This window comes from Hypomesus nipponensis, chromosome 28, assembly GCF_054491055.1.
Source record: "Hypomesus nipponensis isolate SF chromosome 28, ASM5449105v1, whole genome shotgun sequence".
Lineage (NCBI taxonomy): Eukaryota > Metazoa > Chordata > Actinopteri > Osmeriformes > Osmeridae > Hypomesus > Hypomesus nipponensis.
This window is the reverse complement of record NC_140388.1, coordinates 6,374,692-6,397,829: the sequence shown is the minus strand read 5'-3', so window position 1 is coordinate 6,397,829 and position 23,138 is coordinate 6,374,692. Positions and strand designations below refer to the sequence as shown.

Here is a 23,138-nt window from a genome sequence, read left to right as displayed (position 1 = left end):
GTAGATTATTCCAGGTTTGACGATGTATGTTGCTTTGGATAACAGTGCAAGCTTTGATATATAATTTACTGCCAAGTAAAACATAACTAGTTCATACTTTTTACATCAAGAGACACAAACGTGTCTGTTGAAAGAAATAACAAATCTCAATATTTTCTGACCAAAGACTTTAGAATTTACTAACCATTAATCCGATATAGGTTTATATGTCCAGGTAGAGATCTAAAGAGTTGGTTGGTTACAGGGACAATGTGCTCTTTAGGAATCATGATAATTATTATTATCTCTATTTCCACATCTTAAAAACTGTGGAAAAAAACTTTTGTAGCAAGTTAATTAGATTTGATTTAACCAAAGTTCTTTTCGGAAGTACTTGGCACTAATGTGATGGGGCATGAAATTTTACTACACTTGAGACTAGTTTCTATTACTGATTCTTACAATAAAAGCAATTATATCACCATTGAAAGTTCTTGAACAGGATATGCCATTAGTACAATTGATAAACAGCTGAGTTAAATATTTACCAATACCAAAGCAACTTCAAAGGCAAATAAAGCATCCTTCGTTGGGGGAAATCGCTTTCATTGAAATCCACTCTAACATGGTGAATACCTCTTACCTTAGCGGACAGTGCCCCCTACTGCTGATATGGCACCGGCTCAATCGTAAGAGTGTAATTTAACATTCTGGACTTTCGATAACATTTAGAAGACAACCTAGAAAGTCCATATTTATAATTGTAATAATCCAATTTAAATTAGGCCTACATAAACATTTCAAAATGCTATTTGCATCTCTACCCATATACTAATAATTACTAATAATTACAATTATAGGCTAACATTTGCTTTTCCTGTGATGGAAAATTAGGTTATGTATGTTTATCAACCAACAATAGCTACTAACAAGCATGATTAATCCACCACCCCTGGTCGTGACACTACAGCGTAATCCCCTCGTCTGGGTTGCGCGGAGTTGTATCATTAGTTGAGGCATCATGAGAAGGGCGCTTACAGGATTACAATGACACTGGCGCACATATGAGACGGCAATACCGGTTATCACTTCGCCTATTTCACGGCCGTTTAAAGACACTTTTTTGTTGTAATTTGAAGGAAAACTTGGTTCTCCATGCCTTATTCACAGGATTCATTTAATAAATTAATGGACATTTCGCTCCTGCGTTTAACAAAGGTAAGTGTATTTGAGTGGGCAGAAACAATCTTTGTATTGTTTTATTTAAAATATTGAATTATATAACCTGTTCTACTATATTTAAAATAAGTCAACTTTTGTGACTGTCCATCTTCATGACCTCGCCATCGTTTGACAGGATATTGATCGTATCGTTTATATGCCACTATATGTCGTTGCAGTGTTTAGTTTTTTCGAGACTGAAGTCAATGACCTGTTATCGAAAAATGTGGTGTCGGTTGAAATAGGTCCCCTTTGCAAAGGTGATATTTATAACCTATTTGTTAATGAATATGCGAAGTGCTTCAGTGAGAGTGTATGTTAATCTCGAAGTGCAACACCAGTTTCCACCAATCATTTCCAAAACCCTTTCTTTTTGCGTCGTCCTGACTTGCAAAGACAAAAAAAATGTATAAAAGTGGGCCATGAGAGCAGAACGTTAAAAATGGCTATAACAAACCAGTCAAAACACTCTTCAAGACTCTAAAGGGAAACTCACTGCCTTGAACGAGCATTGGATAAGTACATACTATAATATGGCAGGGAATGTAGTAAATAAATCCCACCAATAGACTGGAAATTAAAATCATACTTAGTGTCTATCCCTTTTTAAAGGCAAAGTCCAAAGGCTTCACAGAGACCAACATATTAATAACCAATCAAACTCTCAAAGACCACAAGAAAACTCCTTGAAACTCAGAAACATCAGGGTGGACAGTTGAGAGGGATCTGGCAGTTTGTCATGCAAAATGCTGCAGACTATGGCTGGAAACCTTTTCAAGGGATAAAAATCCATCTAAAAAACTAAATAGTCTGTGACGTCACACACAACTGCCCTGCAGGGCATAAACACGTCCTGTAGGAATGATCCAGAAGATGGTATGGAAGAACTGGGGATGGTGGCAGCAATTGCACAATATGCAAGTACATAGGTTCAACACTTCTGAGAATGAATGTTCTGGGTCTGTGAATGCATGCAGTATATGTCCCCTAAAGGGGAAGGTCTAGACCTCTAATCAACACATCTGGTGTGATCGTGGAAAGGAGGTCCACTGAAGTCCGAGTGTCATGCCTGAGGTATCTTGCCAATAGAGTGCAGCATTCCCAGCTTGGAGACACCAAAGTTTTGTTTCAATTTACAAAATACAAGTGTTTTACTTGTTATGCATTTCCAGGTTTTGCTCAATCGATGGCTGCAGGGCTTAGCGCAGATCAACATGGCAGCAAACACGTTTCGATTCATTTGTTGAGAAACGCTCATCCAAACAACTTTCCAGTTGATGCAAAACATCATTGGGTGTTGAGCAATACACCTGTCGAATTTCAGCTCCATATAATGACCGGTTCTAGAGATAATCAAGACAGACATGCAGAGATTCCTGCCTTCATAGTTAGGGTTAGTGCAGTATCCACATTTCATTCCTTGAACATTAAGTTTTGTCCTTGTAATTTGGGGGCTCGTGAAAAGTGTACAAGGATCTATTGAAAATTCACTGCATGCAATTTGCATGCTTCCATTCCATGATGCTTTCATTCCGACACCACACGTACAAACGTTATCCTTCACACTGATGACGGCTATGAAGACCACACCATCATGGTATTTATCCCAAGGACCATGTGTTTGGTTACATTTGGATTAATTACTGAGATCAACATAATTGTCTACATTTAGTATAACTACAAAAATATGAAAATTGTGTATAGTCTACTATCTAGTTTATGTTTAGTAAAAAAAAAAATATATAAAAAAAGGCATTTTTCAAGTGTTTTGCGGTCATAGAAGAATTTGGGTTTAAGCTTGATTGCTCTTGTGGAAGGTTTTCCCATAAATCCCAAAATTCCTGTTACTATAACTCCTACTCCAAACAATTACTGCAAATGACACTGATAAGTCCCCATTCATTTTTGCTAATTCCCAAAATGTCTATTCCCCTTTCCTATCAAAATAACGTCAAGCTCTAAACCTTTTCTCCCGTTTTCAGGTGTAAAATGAATGACGGACTTGAGACAAACATCACTTTTGTATATGACAACAGGACCTTAACAGACACCTTCAAGGAACACCTCATAGTCAAGAGCAACATAACCTATGTGGGATTTTACCTTCACCAGCCATCCATAGCAGCCATATTTATAGTGTCCTACCTTCTAATCTTCCTGGTGTGCATGGTTGGAAATGGAGTTGTATGTTTTCTTGTGCTGCGGAGCAAAAACATGCGGACTGTCACCAACCTGTTCATTCTCAACCTGGCGGTCAGTGACCTTCTAGTTGGGATCTTCTGTATGCCGACCACACTTCTTGATAACATCATTACAGGTGAGTAACAAATGTGTCACCCTGGATTGATTGTATCCCAATGCATGTTTCATCACCACTACGCCCCTCTCTAAACTAGCGCTTGTTTGTCAATATTGAAGGCGATTGAATGCAAAAGTGGCATGGTTACCTAGCCAGCAACTTGCCTCTTGATGAACTGACTGCGAAATGTTCGCCGCTACTGTCTGACAGACAGGTATAGGCCCTTTTCGGCAGGTAATAGTTGCAGTGGCATTTTCAAGTTTGCTTTTAAATGCTTAGTAATGTATATACTCTTAATGCACATATAGTTATTACATTCATCGTAAAACATTGTATTTATTATTATTTTCTGTTTCCATTGATGTAGTATTCATTCATGCTATGTGTGTGCATTGTGATATGTTGGCACTTCACACTCTCCAGGAGAGTGCTCGATCGTCTCATTACAGAGAGGTCAGTGAAGAATGTGTACAGTTCCCCTATACTGGCCCAAATGGGGGCCAATATAGGAGAACTATTACAATTTGTATTCCAATGTTTAAGCTTCTGTTAACTTTGATAGGATGGCCGTTTGGAAGTTTGGTGTGCAAGATGAGTGGCATGGTTCAAGGAATCTCGGTTTCCGCATCGGTCTTCACTCTGGTTGCCATTGCTGTGGACAGGTAATGCCAATATATGTTGTTGTTGCAATGTGTTGGATCACATCCTGCATTTTATGGTTAAACATTTTATTGGGACATTCTCAAAAAAATTACTGCTGACTACTTATTAGGTTGTGATACAGGCACCTAAGAATTGTTGATATGGGTAGATCATTAATTATCAACGGGATGGTTTAGTCAAACACTGTCAAAATCCCCCCCAAAACTATAAAACATTTCTGCCATATCACAGACGATCACAAAGACCTTTAGGACATCAGCTCACATTGCAAATGTTGTACACATTTGAGCCAGTTTTCAAGTAACGCATCTGTTAAAATATTCAGCCTTCTGGAAAACTGTTTTAACGCAGGACTACACTGCTAATTCAGTATCTCAGACTGCCATGATATCAAGGACTAACCGTGGGTCATATAAAGTAACAGTGCAGCAGCTAGTCTAGAAGATAGTATTTCTCTTTGTATTTTCAAATTCAACATCAATTTATGACATCATGAATGTAAATCCCTACGCTGTTCATACTGTAGAAGTGAAAAACGAAACACCACTTGTCCACTGTAATAGACCTGTTTTTGTTCTTTGTTTTTCAGATTCCGATGCATCGTTTACCCTTTCAAGCAAAAACTTGCTCTGTCAACAGCCACAGTGATCATCGTGATCATCTGGGTGCTAGCTGTGTCCATCATGTCTCCCTCTGGGGTCATGCTACAAGTGACAAAGGAGCAAACCGTCCGTATCCTACTGGGAGACGGCAACCAAACACGCCCTTTTTACTGGTGCAGAGAAAACTGGCCGAGCAAAGAAATGCGGAAGATTTACACCACAGTTCTGTTTGCCAACATCTACCTGGCGCCTTTGTCCCTCATTGTGATTATGTACGCCCGTATCGGCATTACTCTGTTCAAAACTGCGGTTCCCACGGTTGGCAAGCCTGGCCACGATAACCGCAATATGGTGTCAAAGAAAAAGCTGAGGGTCATTAAGATGCTTTTGATCGTAGCATTACTGTTCATCGTGTCCTGGCTCCCCTTGTGGACACTGATGATGCTGAGTGACTATGCCAGACTCACCGAGCACCAGCACCGAGTCATAAACATTTACATTTACCCCTTTGCACACTGGCTGGCTTTCTTCAACAGTAGCGTGAACCCGATTATTTACGGTTTCTTCAATGAGAATTTCCGCCGGGGGTTCCAGGCGGTCTTCAAGTTCAGCTTGGGCACGGCCGAGGGGCACGGCCAACAGACCTACTCACACGGAGTGTTGGAAAACTCTGTGCTGCCTGCCAGCCCCCAGGCCAGAACAAAGCCTTTGTCCATCAACACTGTGGACGACAATGGACGGGTCATTGAGCAAGATGTAGTCATGGATGATCTGAAAAGGGTCTCTCAAAGCAGTGATAGTGTGACCGTGTTCTCTATTTGCGGAGAGGATTTTAAACATCCTCTGGGGAGGAATGTTGTGTAAAACCTTTGACGTCATGCACAAACATGACGCAAACATATGGTGATTTCATGAGTTCATTCTGGTTGTACTGCATTTACTTCATCAAGATGCTTCAGTCGGACTTATGTAACTGTGAAACGGAGGATGTGTTCATATGACATTCTATTGAGCTCTTAAGTTGATTTTTTATCTCAAAACATCTCATTCAACTGAGTTCTCATAGAGACTATACAGTGCAGTTTTAGTGGTGCCCTCTTGCACATTGTACATTTTCAGTACATGTTTAACATTATGTTATGTGATTACTAGCCTTGTGAGTCATTTAGCATTTTTTACTTTCTGCAAAAGTATGCACTGTATTGTACTAGTAACTTTGGGAATTAATGAGTTAGCAACAAAGACAATAAATCAAAACCATTTTGGGAAGTCTGCCTCATATGAAAACTATTTGACATTCTGATCATCATATCTCAATTTCAGCCAATTGTCAGGGCAAAGAACAGTGAAATAGTAGTAGTAATAGTGAAAATGAGTGTGGATTACCTGATAAACCAGTACAATGAAGCGTGCAACAAACACTAAATGCTTAATTATGAGGGTGTTCTCTAGGGTCATATAATTGACCATTAATTGCTGGCATTCTTTATCCTATGGCACACTGACATGGAATCTCAACAGTAGATCTTATTGAGGGCTAAACAATGCAGAAAGCCACTGAACTTAATGAGCCATACTCTTTGATGAATAGCTTGCTGTTCTATTGATTTGTGTATTTAATAAATCCACTATGCCTTTCTTTGATATTGCATGCTGTAAACCTTAAAAGGAAAGGTCTCAATAAGTAAATACATTAACATTCGTCCTACCATGGACATCATGTCACTAATGATGATTGGGATCTCATGGAGTTATTCATGGTGGTTCATGCCTGGTTCAATATATGCCAGTTGTCTACAGTATAAATAGAAGGCATCTAGAAGTATTTCTTGCATTGTACAACGTCTGAGAATCCTAGCTATTAGCAATGTGGCTTCAGCTATGTCCTGTGACGTCAGCAATAACAGCAAGTATAATCTAATCTGCTTTGGGTGACTGATTGGAGGGAAGGGACAGGCTGAGAATTACTGCCACATCTTTCTATACTTGACTCTTCTGTCATCTACATTGGTTGGCTACTGTCTTTAAGAAAGGACATTTTATGTTTTGTAAGAAATATAATATTTCAGTTAGTTACATTTGAACAATAATATAATCTTGAAGTATTAAATAAAATGTTGGTCTCAAATTATTGTTGTCTTTAAAACTACAAGGCACACAATGATTTCACACTCCTCATATTGACATACATTTGTCACACACTTACACAGTTCTCATACAGACATGAAACAGTCATATACCTGATTTAGCACTATAACTGTAAGAGCGACATTTTCAGTACACTGAGCAAGGAACAACTGGGACAGCTTACTTTGTCAATTAATACAGGAAACACCTGTCCAGAAGCTTTTGGAAATGATGTCCAATGTTCTACCTTGTTCAGTTTTAAACCTACATAAACTACATACAATTTGTGAAATGTTTACAAGGTCATTGCCACACTTTCTTGCAGATATGACTAAAAACAGCCACGTTATTATTCAACGTATTTAGAGGAAAACCTTGTATTAACCCAACATTGGTATTTGGATTTAAAGAACTGCCCAGGGCCTGTCTGTTATCAAAATATCCATGTTTATTCCTTGTGTGGTTGGATGCGAAATAAGCTCCCTTTGCTGAATGACAGTCGTGCACTCAGTCAGCTGTGCTGTGAACTGTAGCGTGAAGTCTGTGCATGGCTGCTCACAGAATCCTCTCTCTCTCTCCACACTACTGGGGTAGTGACCCCCCACCGCCACCCCCCACCCCTCTCATTATCAATTCTGCTCCAGTGTATCCCTGACTGTCCCCTTCCAGCATCACTACAATATAGGTCAGTGCCATAGCCATAGACTGTACAACAACCCTGTGCTGCCGTGACTCCACGGATACATCTGTTAGTGCTTGGATGACCGGCAACCTCGATCCTGACCGACCTGATAAGCTGTTTCAGGTCTCAATAATCCAGCCCGACACAGATACATCGGGAAAAACATGGTGAAGTTTATGGCCTCTGACTTATCGACATCACTACCCCAGTTTACCACCAACGTGTGGATGACATCAAGTTGGCATGATAATAAAGAGGACGGTTACATAATACACATTTACCATCGCTGGTATTAACTACAGTCAACATGTTCTGACCTTTTGGCTCACCATTGCATTTAATTTGTTGTTTGATCTGTCATATGGGCCAGGTTAAGACCATCCTGGTTTGATGTTAGTTGTGTAACATTCTACAAAAATACAATTTATACTCTATTCAGTCCATGGCACTGGCAACGAACGAGTTGGAGCAGTGATGTTAAATCTAGAGGATGTGCTCTGAATTTAGTTTGTATATTTTATGCCTTTCATACTTTTAAACACGATACTGAAATATTTAGGGTAGGCCTATGGCACATTTGCTTTTACATTAATAAATAATGCCTGCCAAATTGTTATATTGAAAGGCTATTTTTCTTATTATAGCAGAAACGCCGGGTAATTAGTTGAGTCAGAGTTGTCTCGTCGAGTGTAGATCCTTGTATTTCGGAACTGGTGAACGGAATCTTACCTTTATGAGCGAGATAACGACACGGGCCCAGGTTACCAATCGCACCATGGTGTGCTACTCCTTCCGTGCTCCAGTGTTGGAATAACCTCCACGCTCAACCACGCACTTCTCCGTTCCTACGGACCATCGGCCGTGGCCTCAAGATGCTGCACTTCAAGCTTCACCTCGACAAACTACACTTTAGCCTTGCTTGAAGAAAACGAAAGCCGCACTTCATTCTTATCATGGCGGCCAACCTAAACAAAAAAAACTACGCTTCTCTTTCTTTGGGAAATGTATACATTTACAATACTGACATTGTAGCACAGACGCACAACAGATTCACCAATTCACCAATCAACGGCAGGTGTGTTAATTGAAGTTTTTAAGGCGTTTCACTATGACGACATACTAGTTGCATGCCTTCACTAACACTCGTGCCTCCAAAAAGCACATGTTGCTTTGCACCTGTATATTGGTCGAAATGTTGTCACAGTCCACCATATCCAGCTCCTGTCTTCACGTTTACCAAGGATTTCTATCACATGCTCCCTACCTGATTTGCTCCCTGTCTGATCAAGGGTAATGAGTTTCCTATTCGACAGAAGCACTCTGCCAAAGTCTAAACTATTTCCAATGCAATAAATAGTTACATCAAAATGTGTTTCCTGACTGAACTGGATTTCTGTATCTTGTCCCTTGTATGTGATACATTTAGAAGCAATAAATATATTAAGCAAATGTGTGTGTAACTTAATTCAAGCCAACATGATATGGATGAAGAGTGACAAAATTATTAGTATATTGTTTTATTACTACAGTATGTGCTCCCCATACAACAAACAGCATCAGTAGTGTACATTTTATTTCATTCTACAAAAACAAGTAGAGTAGACAAGCAGTTAGAGATGAGAAGAACTTCTATGCATCAGCTCCTAAAGGCTTTAAATACATGGGCAGCTCTGGGGATGCGTAAAGTTCATCATACTCTATGCAGAATGCATCTGTCTGAGATTCAGGGATTGTCAATATAACATCTAAAATACTAGTATCTTCTTGATCATTAAAAGCTTTGCATAACATTAGCAGCAGTGTCATATAGGCAGGGAGTAAACCAAATGAAATAGTTACAAAAAAAAATAAAATAGCATTTTGTGTTTCAAAATGGTTAAACACAATTTACCACTAAAAATGTCTAAAATCTATTTTTGCCTTGCTTGTGCAAAATACCAATCCTCTCGTCTTGTTAAACATGTGAAAACAATTGATCAACTAAACAATTGATCTACTCTACAGTTGGCTGTGATGAATACAACCATGTTTAAGGCCTTCTCAAAACAGCTGTGAGAAACAGCTTTCTCAACTGAAACATTTTAAAAGCATATCATGTACAACTTGTTTGCACATTTCTCTTTCCAGACCAACCACTGTGTACTCTTCAAGTCCCAATTCCTTTATCATGGAAGCATTGGCCCTTTAAATGACATGGACCTACCGGTTATTTCTTTTAATTTAGTATACAGTACTATGTACACCTCACTGAACATAGAAGTGAGAAGAACCATTTACTCTCAATAAATAGAATGCTCTCAATCCTATATACAAGTATAGTTAGTACGGTGGTTGCACAATGAACTCTGCTGATACATAATACACAGTTTCATTGCTATTGCAGTCAAATGCATCGTGGTTGTGACAAAATAATTTTAGAATAAATAGCTCCCATCTCAGCTCTTTCTCAAAGCTTTCTTCAGACAAAGTTGAAGATACAGTAAAATATGTTCCACCTTTATGGACTTTCAGTCTAACTTTGTGTGTTTATAATAGTTTGGATCACACTTTGAGATATGTGTTCCAGACAATCTCTACATTTTATTATTGGGACATAGTTGAGTTATGATGTCGTGAACATATAAAAACAGTAACATAGTTTTAGCCATAAATCATGGCCTTGTACTCACAAAGTTGCTGATGTGAAGTACATCTCCTCAGATTTTCATCAGTGAGGCATTTTATGGCTTTTATAACTTTTGAAATAGTTTTTGTAAACAAATTGGTTGAAGATATATGCTTTATTAGCATGATAGTTAAGTGTGATCGGAAAGACAGGTGAGTGAGAGGGCCAGACATACAGCAAGGGGCCCAGGCCAGATCTGCACCCATGCCGCTTCAATAAGGCCTATGTCATACACGCTCTGCCCTCGTGAGCCACCGGGACGCCCCATTTTTTAAATAAAATGTTATGTTGTAATAATGTCATTATAGCGATCTGCAAAGTATTCATACTTTATCATTTTTGCATTATAGTATTATAGTATTTATTATTAAAATGGATAACGATTTTATGTATAAACAGTCCTCCAAATAAGAAACATATTTGTTCAAATGTATACGAAGTTAAATATCTATACATTGTATGGATTATACAAGTATAATCCATGCACTGACATCACACTCCAAACTGAGCTTAGATATATATTGCTTCCTGTGAGCATCCTTGAGATGTCTCTAGAACATTATTGGAGTTCACATGGCAGAAGTAAGAGGATTGAGATAATTTTAAAAGGCACATAAGGAAGAAGGTTATAGAAAATAGACAGGAGGATATCAAGAATCCCAGTATTTAAGGTTCCCAAGGTTCAAAGTTCTTCTGCAGAGATGACAAACTGTTATGGGAGAGTTGGTTGGACCAAAGCCACTGTGGCTGAAGAATACACTGAATAAAAGGCATCTGACAGACCTCACGGAATTCACCAAACCATACTTAAAAGAATCTGAGAGCATAATGCTGGGGACACACCACAGGATAATCGGGCCGATTTTGGCCCTTCCGACAATCTTCGGTAACATATGTCCCGATTATCTTGATGGTTCCGCAGATTTGATCAGATGTTCCCTTGGTGTGAGGTGTGTTAAGAGTGACCACACACTGTAGGAGCAAAATGGCTAAATCTAGAATTTGTTGTCCTCATGTTTGTGGTCTCTCACAGTTTAAAAATCTTATAAGATTTAAAAAATCGTATAGTGTCTCCCCAGCATTAGGAAAAAGATGATCTGGTCTGATGAGACAAAATATGTTACTCAGTGGCCTAAACACAAAGCGCTACATCTGGAGAAAACCAGATACCGCTGGCTAATGCCATCCCTGTGGTCAAGCATGTTGGTGACAACATCACGCTACATGAACACTTCAGCAGGGACTGGGATCCTGGTCAGCACTGAGCAAATGATAAACAAAGCGAGAAATAGAATTTCTACACGAGAGCCACCTCCGGAGGACACACAACATTCTCGAAAGGGACAAGTGTCGGTACAAGCCTGTTCATATCCTTGAGTGGCCTAGTCGAGCCCAGAAATCTGTGGAAATATCTTAAGGTCACAGTTCATTAGTATTTCCCACCTCCTCTGAATAGATTGAGCAAGGAAGAATAGGAGAAACGTTCTAACGTTCTCGGAGAAACGTTCTAAATCCAGGTGTGCAAAGCTGGTCGAGTAATACCCGAGAAAACTCAAAGCTGTGATCACTGTCAGAGGTGCGTCTACAAGTACTATATTAAGGTCCTGAAATGTTTAAGCTTTTTGTTTACATCTGAATAGGGCCTTATTTTGCAAGTAACGCCCAACCAAAACAAGACTAGAACTGAAAGCCGTTAAAAAGTTAAAAAGTATGAAATGCCATCATGTTAAACAGCACAAATACAAGTTATTTTCATTATACAAGTCGGGCAGATTAATATTTAAAATTTGGACTCGTTTTTTTACACTGACAGACATCTGCTAATGCTGAAATTATACAGTACATACACAGTTTCTACATGAATGTTCGACATGAAAATATAATTGTAAGATCTATATTTGTAATGGAATAAAGGGTCCCAGTAACCATACAAATTCACTGGATCTTTAAATTCTATACATCTAGACTAGATGCATAAATTCTATATAACTAGAATTTGGAGTACTGCTGTTAATGTCTCTTGGCTTCAGTCCATATGCATTTATTAAGATCTTTGGAGCATTTTACTTCAAACAGCCTTACCAAAAGTAAAGTTCCAGACAAGTGTTGGGGGAGAAGATTATGGATGTTTTAGTTTTTTTGTTTGTTTTTTAAAGGAAAGTGAACCAGCACTTTTTTTTCTCTGTCTGTCACAAACGCTCCGTTTTTCTGGTATTTGTGTTGGTGTGGTGAGGTGAAACCCCTGTATGAAGCTGGATGTCTGAATATCAGAGAAGGGGAGGGGCTTCAGCTTCATCTCACCACCTCGGAGAACGCCGCGGGCCACCTGCTCTCTCTGCCGCGCTCCATCCTTTCAACCTCGGCGGCGTCCGCTCGTTGGTCAGCCAGGAGGCTGTGGGAGGACGCCATGGCAGGCGCCTTCCTGCCAACCGGCTTGCTGTGCGGTGGGACCCACTTCTGGGAGACGTGCGGCTGCAGGGGGCCTTTTTTGGGGGGGACCGTCGGGATGTGTTTCGCGGCACTACCCGGTTTGGGAGGTTCTTTCGGGCCTTGGCGGGAACGGAGAGGAGCGGCCTGGCTGCTGTTGGAGTCGGCCGAGGCAGTTAATATCTCGAGGAGCTTGGAGGCGGACCCGAAGCGAACGTGTTCGTCCATCTCTGTTGCTTCGATGAGGAGTGGCGTGAGAGTGCCGGTGCGCTTGCTGCAGGAGTCACAACACAGTTTGTTGTAGCCAGGGATGGAGCAGTATCGAGCCAACACGTCCATTTGGCAAAATATGGATTTATCGCCATTACATGGTTCATCTGCAAATCAAGGATTAAAGTGTCTATTATCATTTAGAATTTTTATGACTGGACTAAAGTCACAAATGAAGTTGCATTTACTGTACCTATCTAGGTAGCTGTTTACATGTATACAGGATTCTGCAGAAACCGTATGGTGGTAAATAAATGTTCATAAAGGATAGTTCTAAGTAAGTATTGTAGTATATTTATATATAGTATATAAGTATACTATATATATATATATATATATATATAGTATATTTCCTGACTCAAAGGTATCTGACTTGCATGAAAACACATTGAGACAGCCAGTCTATCAGGTGAAGACACTTTCGCAACCGTGTCTGAGATCGTTTTGGTCTTTTCCTGTGCCTTACCACGGCAAGGTCCAGATCTGCAGGCTCTTAGGGACTCTGGCCTCTCTCCGTTGCATTGATCTCCAATCCGGCACGTAACGCTACGCTTCTCCACCCCCTCACCACACGTCACTGAGCACTGCAAAAGATTCAAACGAAGACACTGGCTTTAGTCCAAACTATGGAACAGTCGTCAACAGCAACATTTAGGACAAGAAACCAAGGCTTGTCCAGACGACGACATGAAAAGTGTCACGTGCTCTTGTTCCTAAGCCAGCATCTGTGTTGGCCATGGGAACCAACAGAGGTGCTGCCGGATCATTCCAGGTGGACAACAACTTTGAGTATTTAGAGCGTCAACAAGCGACATTGTAACATACTGCAAATATGGACTTTTCAACAGGTCTGCAAACGTCTTTGTAAGCAGAGATTAACGTTTTAACAAATCGAAGCAACAAAGCGTTTGCAGACTTGTCGAAAAGTCCACATTTGGTTTTCTTATATACTACAACAATACGTGGGAAAATCCCAAATCAAACCGATGAATCTGGAGCAGACGCTATGTTGTCAAGGTCAATCGCTACATCTCCAAGGCGACCGCTTGTCGCAAAGTCCGTAAAAAAAAAACCTTTGCAGACCTCTGCAAACTTTCAGAAAGTCCGCAAACGTTTTTGGCGGACTTCTGAGAACTTCTCTGGACCAATAAGAACAGCGTATGGGTCTAATTATAATAATAGTATATAAGAAACATGGATGTATACCTCTGACCAGTCTGCAGTCCTCCAGTGGGCTGGGCAAGGCGTCCTGTTACACGGCCTTCGACTCTCAGGCTTCTCTCCGCTGCAGTACTTGCTGTGAACCGACCGGTTGGTCCCCTCGTGGAGGAACTGCACACAGCGAACTGTTCGGATCTGGAAACCAAGGCTGCCGCAGGTCTTCGTGCAATACTCCCACTCTTCCGAGATCCACCTAGAACCATACAAACACGAATAGGATCACTGAAATTCAACGACAACAAGCTGGGAGGTACGGTATAGATGGACATGGTCAACAGTTCCCCCCCCCAAAAAAAAGTCAAAAAGGGACCCAGAGATTAAATGTGACATTGCCTCACAATATCTTGATTGCAACACTTATAGCATAGCAGTTGTAGCAAAGCAACCAATATTTGATATGTTCAGGGTGGCTTTGCTTAACATCTGAGTTCAAGAAAGAGTGAGAGTAGCAGGGTGTGGGAGAGATGGATGGTTGGTTCTTTTTCAAGAACCTTTGAACCTATTCCAGCAGAAGTTGGTCCGCTTACATGCTTCCTTAGTAGCTCAGCCTCAAAAAAACGTTTGATGTATCCCTTTTGATGTCTCTTGGCTTTTGGAGCGTCTTTGTTACAAACCAGCCCTCGTTCCCATCCTCACTCACTCAGCCAGCAGGGACGAGGCTAAGACCTTGGATTTTCTGTCAAAGTTCCTCATGTTAGTTCAGATCATGTCATTCATGAATGGGAAACGTATTCCCTTCTGATCCTTCTCTGCTTTCAGAAGCCTGGTTCTCTGAAGCTACTTTAAGTATGGTGCTTTGGAGTGATTCCACTCCCAAGTCAAGCCTATCAGGTTGACATGGTGTCATGGAGGAGTTTCATATGATGCTGTCTAATGGCAGACAGGTAAAATGCCTTGTACTCACTGTGGCTTGGTGCAGTCCTGGAGGTTACACATTCGGCGGATGGGTTTGGGCTTCTTACTGACATCACAATAGCCTCGGTGGACCATCTTGCTGTCTCCCTTCTTTCTGCATCCATATTTAGTGTACTGATAACCTGCACCAAAACAGGAAGCGTTTACTATGCTTGAGTTTGGTTATCACATGATTCCCAACATTGAGATATCGCTAAACTTCATATAGCTTAATATTTTATTTTTATTTTTTACCTCCAGCACATGGTCTGGAGCACTGAGACCAACTCTTCAAAGCCCACTCAAAGGTGTCGTCCTGGATGACATTGTTGTTATTGATTGGCACAGAGTCTTCATGAATTATGTATTTATACATGAGCGTGGACCTGGTCTCATTGTCCTTAGGTATTATCTGTAAAATATAAAAAGGAGTAATTGTCATATGTGTTAAAATAGTAGAATATGTCATCAGGATTTTTTTAGGAATCAAGAGTTCATGGTTCAAAAACTCAATGCTTCCATCTGTGATTTGAAGTGTTAACTGAGCAGGTGTCTATATTGAGCAGGTGTGTAATTTTCAGAGGAAAACAAATGCATGTTATTGAGAGCATCTGTCAAGAAGCATCAGCTTCATAATTTTGATGACCTATGCTATAAACTATGTCTCACACAGTTCTCATTGCATACTACAATAAATCATTTATCATGTATAATATTTCCAAGATCAGAGCTTCTACTTTGTAAACTGTACTTGTATGGATGGTAGGTGTTGGGTTAATCTTGTCATGTACGGTTTTAATGAGATTTAGTGTATCAACATTAACTAGGGAAAGGATGAAAGACAGTTACCAGAACAACCACTGCGTCGTGTAATGGTCCATCCGTATGCAAAGTCTCCACGTCATCCTCAATGATGTAGTCCCATTCCACGCCCAGGTCGATGAAGCTCTTAGACTTGGCTTCCTCTCCCTTACCATTCAGAATGTAATGCCCTGTTGCTTGGTTCTTGATGGCTGCAATCAATCATTTGTTAGGAGCTAATGACACTCTATTTTGTTTACCATGCCCTTAAAAAAGGTGTTTGATATATAGCTGGATCAAAACAGAAATATACAACAAGAAGAGTCATATTTGTATCATTCTATCATTATTGTTCATCTGAATTATAATTCAACATTTTCACAATGCAGAAACCTCACCACCTAAATTGGGAACTACTGTATTCTAAAGATTTATAGTTAGTTTTGTATATATTGTATACAAATATATTTGTATGCATATATACTGTATTTAATATTTACAGTATATATAATGTATATATACCGTCTATACAAACATACATACATACACAGTGTATGTATATGATTTGAAATAATAGGAATAATATTATGTATTCAACTTTACAGCCTGGATTCCAAGTTAATAAACAGAAAATCCAATTAGCTACACATAATACGCCACAACATTTCACAGCTGTGAAAAGTAATTGATTAATTCAGGCTGTAGAGTAGATTTTTTGGGAAAGATGTGTAGATATTTTATATCTACTCTATACATATTCATGTCCATCAATATGATTCATTGGTCTGTTTATTAAATGTCTTATTTTATACTAACATCTACAGTAGGTAAGATTTCTGTTGACATGCATGACATCCTGACCAATGACTTAGTATGGGGACACAGTTGGACATGACAAGACTACCAGAGCAAATGAGCAACTGTGTCAGACATATCTTAATCTTTATCCATCAATAACTGTCACCTTATGATAGGTGACAACATAATGAATACGCTTCAATGTGCTATGCATGAATGCACTTTCTATTTGAGCAGGGAAGAAGAGCTGTCTCTACAGGCTGGGTAAGGAGGGTTTGTTACAGTGCAAAGTTCTGGTTTTCCTGAGAAAACAATACCAAGTTATTTCAATCAAGAAATCTAAATGGTTCCATGAGGACTGAGCTAGTGCACAGTTGGGATGAAACAAACTTGTCTTTGAGTCTGGGGATGGGTAAAGCTCAGTGGCAGAGCATCTGACTGCATCTGATCACAGGTTCAAAAATCCCCCCCGTATGTTGCTTTGGATACATCGTCAGCTAAATAAAGAGATTATTTGAGAGTGAATTATTGTATGGAAGCAAATCAGTGCCATAATGTTTTGAATTTTAAAAGGCATCGAATACTTGATATTGAAATCTAAACAGCACTGAATTCTCATCTGAATATATTTCAATGTAAAATCAAATTCAGGTTGCTGAAATTCAAGCCTTTTCAAATTATATATTATTGTCCCTTTGACATTTATGGAGTTTGCACCAGGGCAATGAGGCACACAATTATATTTAGCCATGACTGCTTTTCAAATGCATTTTGCTACAAATGTCCATATTGTAGAGACTTTTTGTGAAATTGGAGATCAAAATTAACATTTCCTTTTCTATTGTAGCCGTACAATATTTCATTTTGATGTTATCAGCTTTCCTACTGATTTGACTTTAAGTCAATGTGTGTGCAATGTACATTTTAGGCTGACTGAAAGTTTTGTTCCTTGAAATGCTTGAAAGAATCCTCACAAGTATCACAGCAACAAGAGGGGGGAAACTGGGCGTATTAAACATGCCCACTTGCTGAGGCTAAAACCATGGAAACATGGCGGCATCAACTTGCTGTATGATAGTACTATCAAGAATTCTGTAGACAGAATAGATATGTCATATAGATATGACAACACAAATACATCAGGCATCCAGCTCAAAGATGTTCAGTAGGCTAAATGTACGTGTAAATACTACACTTCTCAATGTTTGCTGCCCAAGTTTCTGAACTCCACTTTACCAGACTCACAGGGTCACATGTAAAGCCTTTCAGCCAGATATTTAGATTAAAAAAGGAATAAAAAAAGAGGTTAATATTGCTGCAACACTGAGCAGCTAAAAGAAAAGTCCATTATCTATTTTGGAAAGGCACTGTGTTGTTGCTTTTTAACAGAGTCCCGTTGTGTAAGAGACAGCAAGATGCTGTCACAAAACAAACAACTCTGCAGGACATTCTGTATGAGTGGTATGCATACTTCAGTAAGCAATATTTTATATTCATTACAGTTAATTGATGCCCATTCGAGTTCATCTTAATTTGCCATCAAACATTCAACAGAAGGACTCACACTTACCAAGAATATGAGGGGAAGCCTCGTGTTCTTGGATGATCATATGTCTAGCCCCAGGTGGAATGAGAAACATCTTAAGGTAACCTTTGCACGTATGGGTATCAGCAGAAAAAGCAAAATAGTTTGGGAAAGATAAAAGAAGCAGGTTAGTTAGCAGGAACCAAAATAATTGTTCATAAGTTTGCAGAGGTGGACATCACTGTGATCTGGTGATTTTTACGTTTTGGAAAAAATCGTAACTTCGATGGCATCAATCAATGGCCAGAGAAGTCTATGAAGTACAATACAGTACAACAGGCCGAAGCATGGCAAAAAAGCTCTTCATTCATTTCCGTTCATTACAGTGAAGTAAAAGTACTAATCTAATTGTCATTGTCGATGGTAAATTCAGACATACACTGGTGCCATTAACTGTAATGGGAGAAATAAATGAAAGGACTTTGAGCCATATTTCCGCAAAGCACAGCAAGAGCTACAAAGCCGTCTTCATTTTCTATTCAAATAATGTCCACCGCTCTGCAAACCTTCCAAGACTTACCAAACACATTTCTAGAATCCTCGGTTTCATTGAGGCACACATTTCGCGCTCCTTTAGGTAGGGAGAACGCTCCTCTCGTCTTCCCTTGAAATCAAATAAATTGGTTAGTTGTCTTTGAGGTGTTTTCTGGTTCTTCATTGTTTTTTATTGGCTACCGGATTTGAAGTGTTTTGATTAGTGTAGCAGAAGAAAAGGTTTTGCCATTAGAAAAAGTAAGCAAACAGTCATAGCAGAATTTGCATGACTCTCGTGTGAATATCTTTTCGCCTTGGCAGGAGTGACACTTCTGATTCCTAGAAAACACATTTTAATTTATTGTGCAAACTTGCATTTTTTCTTGCAGGACCAGAATTAGTGTTGGTTCATGATTTAACACTCCTAATCTTTGTGTTTCATTGGGTGTGATCAAAATATATTTATGCTGATTTCATTCTGGTTAGAGGGAAATGTTCCCAGATGTTGTTTTGTGTGTGTTATCTCTGAAATGTCCCCAAGGAAATCATACTACCAATTCAACCTAAATGTCTTCCACAAAAATGCTAGCACATTTGGAGGAGGAATACTGCTATTACCATGGCAGCAGACAGTCATACCTGAGTCAAATACTGTTATAATATTATAATGTATGTGTCATATACGTAGAATAATATACTTGATTTAGTATACCCCGTACAATGACACTAACTGAATTGAGTAATCCATTGAACCTTGAATACTTTAGCTGTACTTAATCATGGTCTAATGCTAACATAATGTATATGAGCCACAAAAGAAAATTATTGTGATACGGTATTTGCTCACCTCCCTGTTTTAACCTTGCTAAATGACTTGCAGTAGCTGTATGAGCAGTTAGTCAAAGGAAAAACAGTACAAAGAGGAAGGAAGAACAGTTAGATCAGGCAACACTGGATACTTGCAGATTGTGTTTTCCAACAAAGGGGTTTCTTTTTGGCATCTCTTGCTTAACTGTTTTCCTGTTAAAAAATGTGAGTGATTAGTGTTACACAAGACAGTTAGAGATTAGATGTTATTTCAATGTGGTTTTGGTTAGGCTAAATTCAATCTTGATAAATCCTTTATGATGCTTACATATTGTACATTTACAAATCCTGGAGTATTTAACAGGGAATTGCATACTGTGGTCTATGTAACCCTATACATGTACATCATATTGTATTATAAATCAAATGTATTCACTGTGTGGTTATTACATCAATCTTGCTCAAAGATTATTTGAATGTACGCATTATGAATGGATTTATGAAGACCTCACTGAACCTTTTCAAAGTCATTTAACCATCACATTCTGTCAGTCTATCACCTTAATATTATTATGCGTTATGATCCACATAGGAAATTCATGTTAAGAGTTGACATTAGACATTTGCACCAAAAAAGAAATCACCCGCATGACTTTGTCTTCCTCATTAGCTACCTTGGCTTGGCATTTGTCAACAAAGTATAATAATAGCAACAGTCCTACAAACAAATCTGTTGGCGTCTCTTGTCATCACTCCACTCCTGCAGTACGTGTGTGCCATGTGGGTGGCAGTAATGAGAATTCATCTCCTTGAGTCTTGGAAGGTTTACAAGTTAACATATGTAGGCTTTTTCCCCTCAAATGCTCGATATCAACAACCCTGTCGTAAGTCACGTAATAAAAGGAACAGCTTGGACAACAGAATGCCACATCTATGATGCCAATGAATATATATATATATGTTTTAAGATGTTCAAAAAATTACCCATAACACTACAGTGCTGATAGGCTAGTTAAAACTCATCGATACATATTCAAGTCTCTTCTCTTGTTAAATGAAGCGCACAGGTTGATAACTAAAGAATATCAATTAGACTACTTCATCTTGCGAATCCCATTTGAGGATGGTTGGCTATCCTGTTACATTCAAGTCACTATTACATTCTTAAGATGAAAATAGTATTGTATAATTGTCATCGCTCATATTCATGTTGTAACAGCAATACTGTCTGTTGTAAATGAAGAGCTGAGTTTAGGCAGGAAACTAGGCGGTCGTTGGCTACTTCGGGTGCCTCAAAAAGTCTGCCTTTCTGACAAAACCCCCTACTAACCCTAACATTCTGCAGTTGATCAATGCTATGTATGTAGTTCCATGCCTTCTAGGGCTATTCATGCATGTCATGTTCAGGGTAGCATGACCCTATCGATCCAAATGTTCTGACATAACAGTCCTGACCTGATCAGATTCAGAAGGAAAGTCAGGAGCCAACTGTGAATTCTCTGTGGATGTTCTGGATATTTACGACGTAGTGGGTACCACCCCGTAAATACTTTTAACACAAAATAATAATAAACAAACATCCACAAGGGGTGAAGATGTTGAGATAACTAAAGAAAACAGAAAGTATATTTTCTCTCGGAAGACAGCAGGTTCAGTGATGGAGGCCCTGGCAGGTTTGGAAAACTGTGCTCCATGTGGTCTGTGAAGTGAGGGTTTCAAAATATTTTTTTTAAAGATAGTTTGTAAGTGAAGTGTAACAGGATAGGCAGGGAGACAGAGAGAAAGGAAGAGGAAGACACTCAGCAAAGGGCCCACATTCGAACCCAGGCCACTGCGGTAAGGCCTCAGCCTACATGGTACGTGCATTTATCAGGCGAGGAGAATTTGTGTGAGTAAGTTAGTATGACCTTGAGACCTGGAATGAAATGTCAGGATTTAAGGGGCAGCAGTTGCTCCACTGTGCACATAGTTTAGGCAGGTCAGGCATATAGTTTGTTCAGCTTTTTTTTCATTTAGATAATGCACAATGATTTGGATAAAAACATAGTCAAGTAAACATTTTGATAAATATGCCAGGGTAAACTGAAGAGGTCATTTTTCTCTGCAGTCCCTGGGCAAGTCAGCACTGGTATTATAATTGGGAACAAATAAGAATGCAAACCATAAATACCTGTACAGTACACATAAACATATACTGTTTATACACATATTAGTACCGCACACATATATAAATGTCCCACTTCAAAACAACAACCCTAAATATATTTTGACAGCCTGCATTCTTGGATTGTATTTAGGCATTCCTCAACATATTGCAAAAACATATACATTGAGAAACAAAGTGAGAGGACAGGTGCATAAAAGAAAATCACAAGCATTGGGGATCGCGATTCGTTTAGATGTAACATGTCACCTACCAGCTTTTTTGGGGGTTCGAGTGAACGTTCCTTTGACCGTGCGGCAGTGGGAGTTGTCGCCTCCGCAAACGCCACATTTATCCTCCACTTTGTTGGACCCAATTTCTTTGTCACATCCGACTTTCTGAGGAGAACAATTACATACACCCGCGTTTCGTCTTTAGCTGTTTGGATGAAAATAATCGGATGAAGGCATGGGAACTGTTATCTGACGAGGATATTTCCTGGCAAGTCTTGGCCAGCTGATTGTTGATCAGCTGCCAACCGACAATTTACAGTTTGGACAATGCTTCATTTGCTATTGGCAAAAGACGACTGGCTGCAACAATTTGTCATCAGAGAGGCTCTGAGGCAAAAATATTTTGTGGTTCATAAAAACAAACTTCATATCAATAATTGTACTGTTTTCTAACTTACTATAAACAAGATCAACACACATGACAGACTCAGGAGGTGAATGTTTTTCAGTCTGGAAAAGAATTCCCTTTTTGAAAACACACATTCGGCTTACCACACATTCTCCACGCACACAGATGCTGTAAGGGTCTTTATAGGAACACCGTGTCCCATCATGCACCAGCAGCTTCATGTAGGCCACGTCACCTGTTTCCTTGGACTGGCAGTACAGATGACATCTCCTATTAGCTAGAATAAGTACAATAGAACACCATGAAAATAGATACCTTTGAACACAAAACATTACAATAAAACTTTTACTTTAAAGGCCCTTATATCACTTGCCGTCAGAAACTGAATTGACCTAAGGGAAAGGTGCCCAATATAAGTTCTTTTTTGGGGGGGGTTTTGTGCTTCTTGGCTGTTTCCTAATGATCCTGCATTAAGCCAGCATACTCATCTCCGTGAGGAATTTAATCATGAAAGTATATTGCAAGCCAATGTGGGTGTTTTCAGAGTAGTGTCCCATCTCAAAGGGCCAAGAATTCATCTTGGAGATCTTTCTTAGTACACTCAACAGAGATTAGGAGCAAACATTGTCACATTAACACACCGTCTGCATCTCAACCCCCCCCCCCCCCCCCCCCCCCCCACACACACACACACACACACAACCAGATCAAGAGTGTAGAGCACAACGTAAGGGCAATGTAGATCCTGTGCATTGCGGTTAGTGCTTTCAACAGCACATCTAGTGTTTCTTTTGATTAGGCTGTACTCCCTGTGACAAACTGCCTTCAAGCAGCCCCC

At 39.5% G+C, this 23,138-nt stretch overlaps 2 protein-coding genes across 4 annotated transcripts in view; one reads left to right on the top strand and one right to left on the bottom strand.

The window, feature by feature from the left end:
- Positions 1 to 3,183: 3,183 nt before the first annotated feature.
- npffr2a (neuropeptide FF receptor 2a) lies at positions 3,184 to 5,628 on the top strand. Its single transcript, XM_084695316.1, has 3 exons — positions 3,184 to 3,517; positions 4,062 to 4,161; positions 4,752 to 5,628. The coding sequence occupies exons 1-3, from the start codon at positions 3,190 to 3,192 to the stop codon at positions 5,626 to 5,628; spliced, it is 1,305 nt and encodes a 434-aa protein (XP_084551442.1). The 5' UTR covers positions 3,184 to 3,189.
- A 5,115-nt stretch (positions 5,629 to 10,743) lies between these two features.
- Positions 10,744 to 23,138, bottom strand: part of adamts3 (ADAM metallopeptidase with thrombospondin type 1 motif, 3) — a 44,586-nt gene continuing 32,191 nt past the window's right edge. For 2 of the 3 annotated variants that reach the window (XM_084695355.1, XM_084695354.1), the window contains exons 14-23: positions 22,444 to 22,577; positions 21,933 to 22,056; positions 18,755 to 18,838; positions 18,220 to 18,300; positions 15,900 to 16,063; positions 15,306 to 15,462; positions 15,061 to 15,193; positions 14,142 to 14,349; positions 13,402 to 13,519; positions 10,744 to 13,042 (exon numbers count right to left, since the gene is read on the bottom strand). In XM_084695355.1, the coding sequence (XP_084551481.1) occupies positions 12,531 to 13,042; positions 13,402 to 13,519; positions 14,142 to 14,349; positions 15,061 to 15,193; positions 15,306 to 15,462; positions 15,900 to 16,063; positions 18,220 to 18,300; positions 18,755 to 18,838; positions 21,933 to 22,056; positions 22,444 to 22,577 (1,715 nt within the window). In that variant the 3' untranslated portion in view covers positions 10,744 to 12,530. The remainder of the gene's footprint in view (positions 13,043 to 13,401; positions 13,520 to 14,141; positions 14,350 to 15,060; positions 15,194 to 15,305; positions 15,463 to 15,899; positions 16,064 to 18,219; positions 18,301 to 18,754; positions 18,839 to 21,932; positions 22,057 to 22,443; positions 22,578 to 23,138) is intronic. The other variant, XM_084695356.1, reaches the window with a different exon arrangement.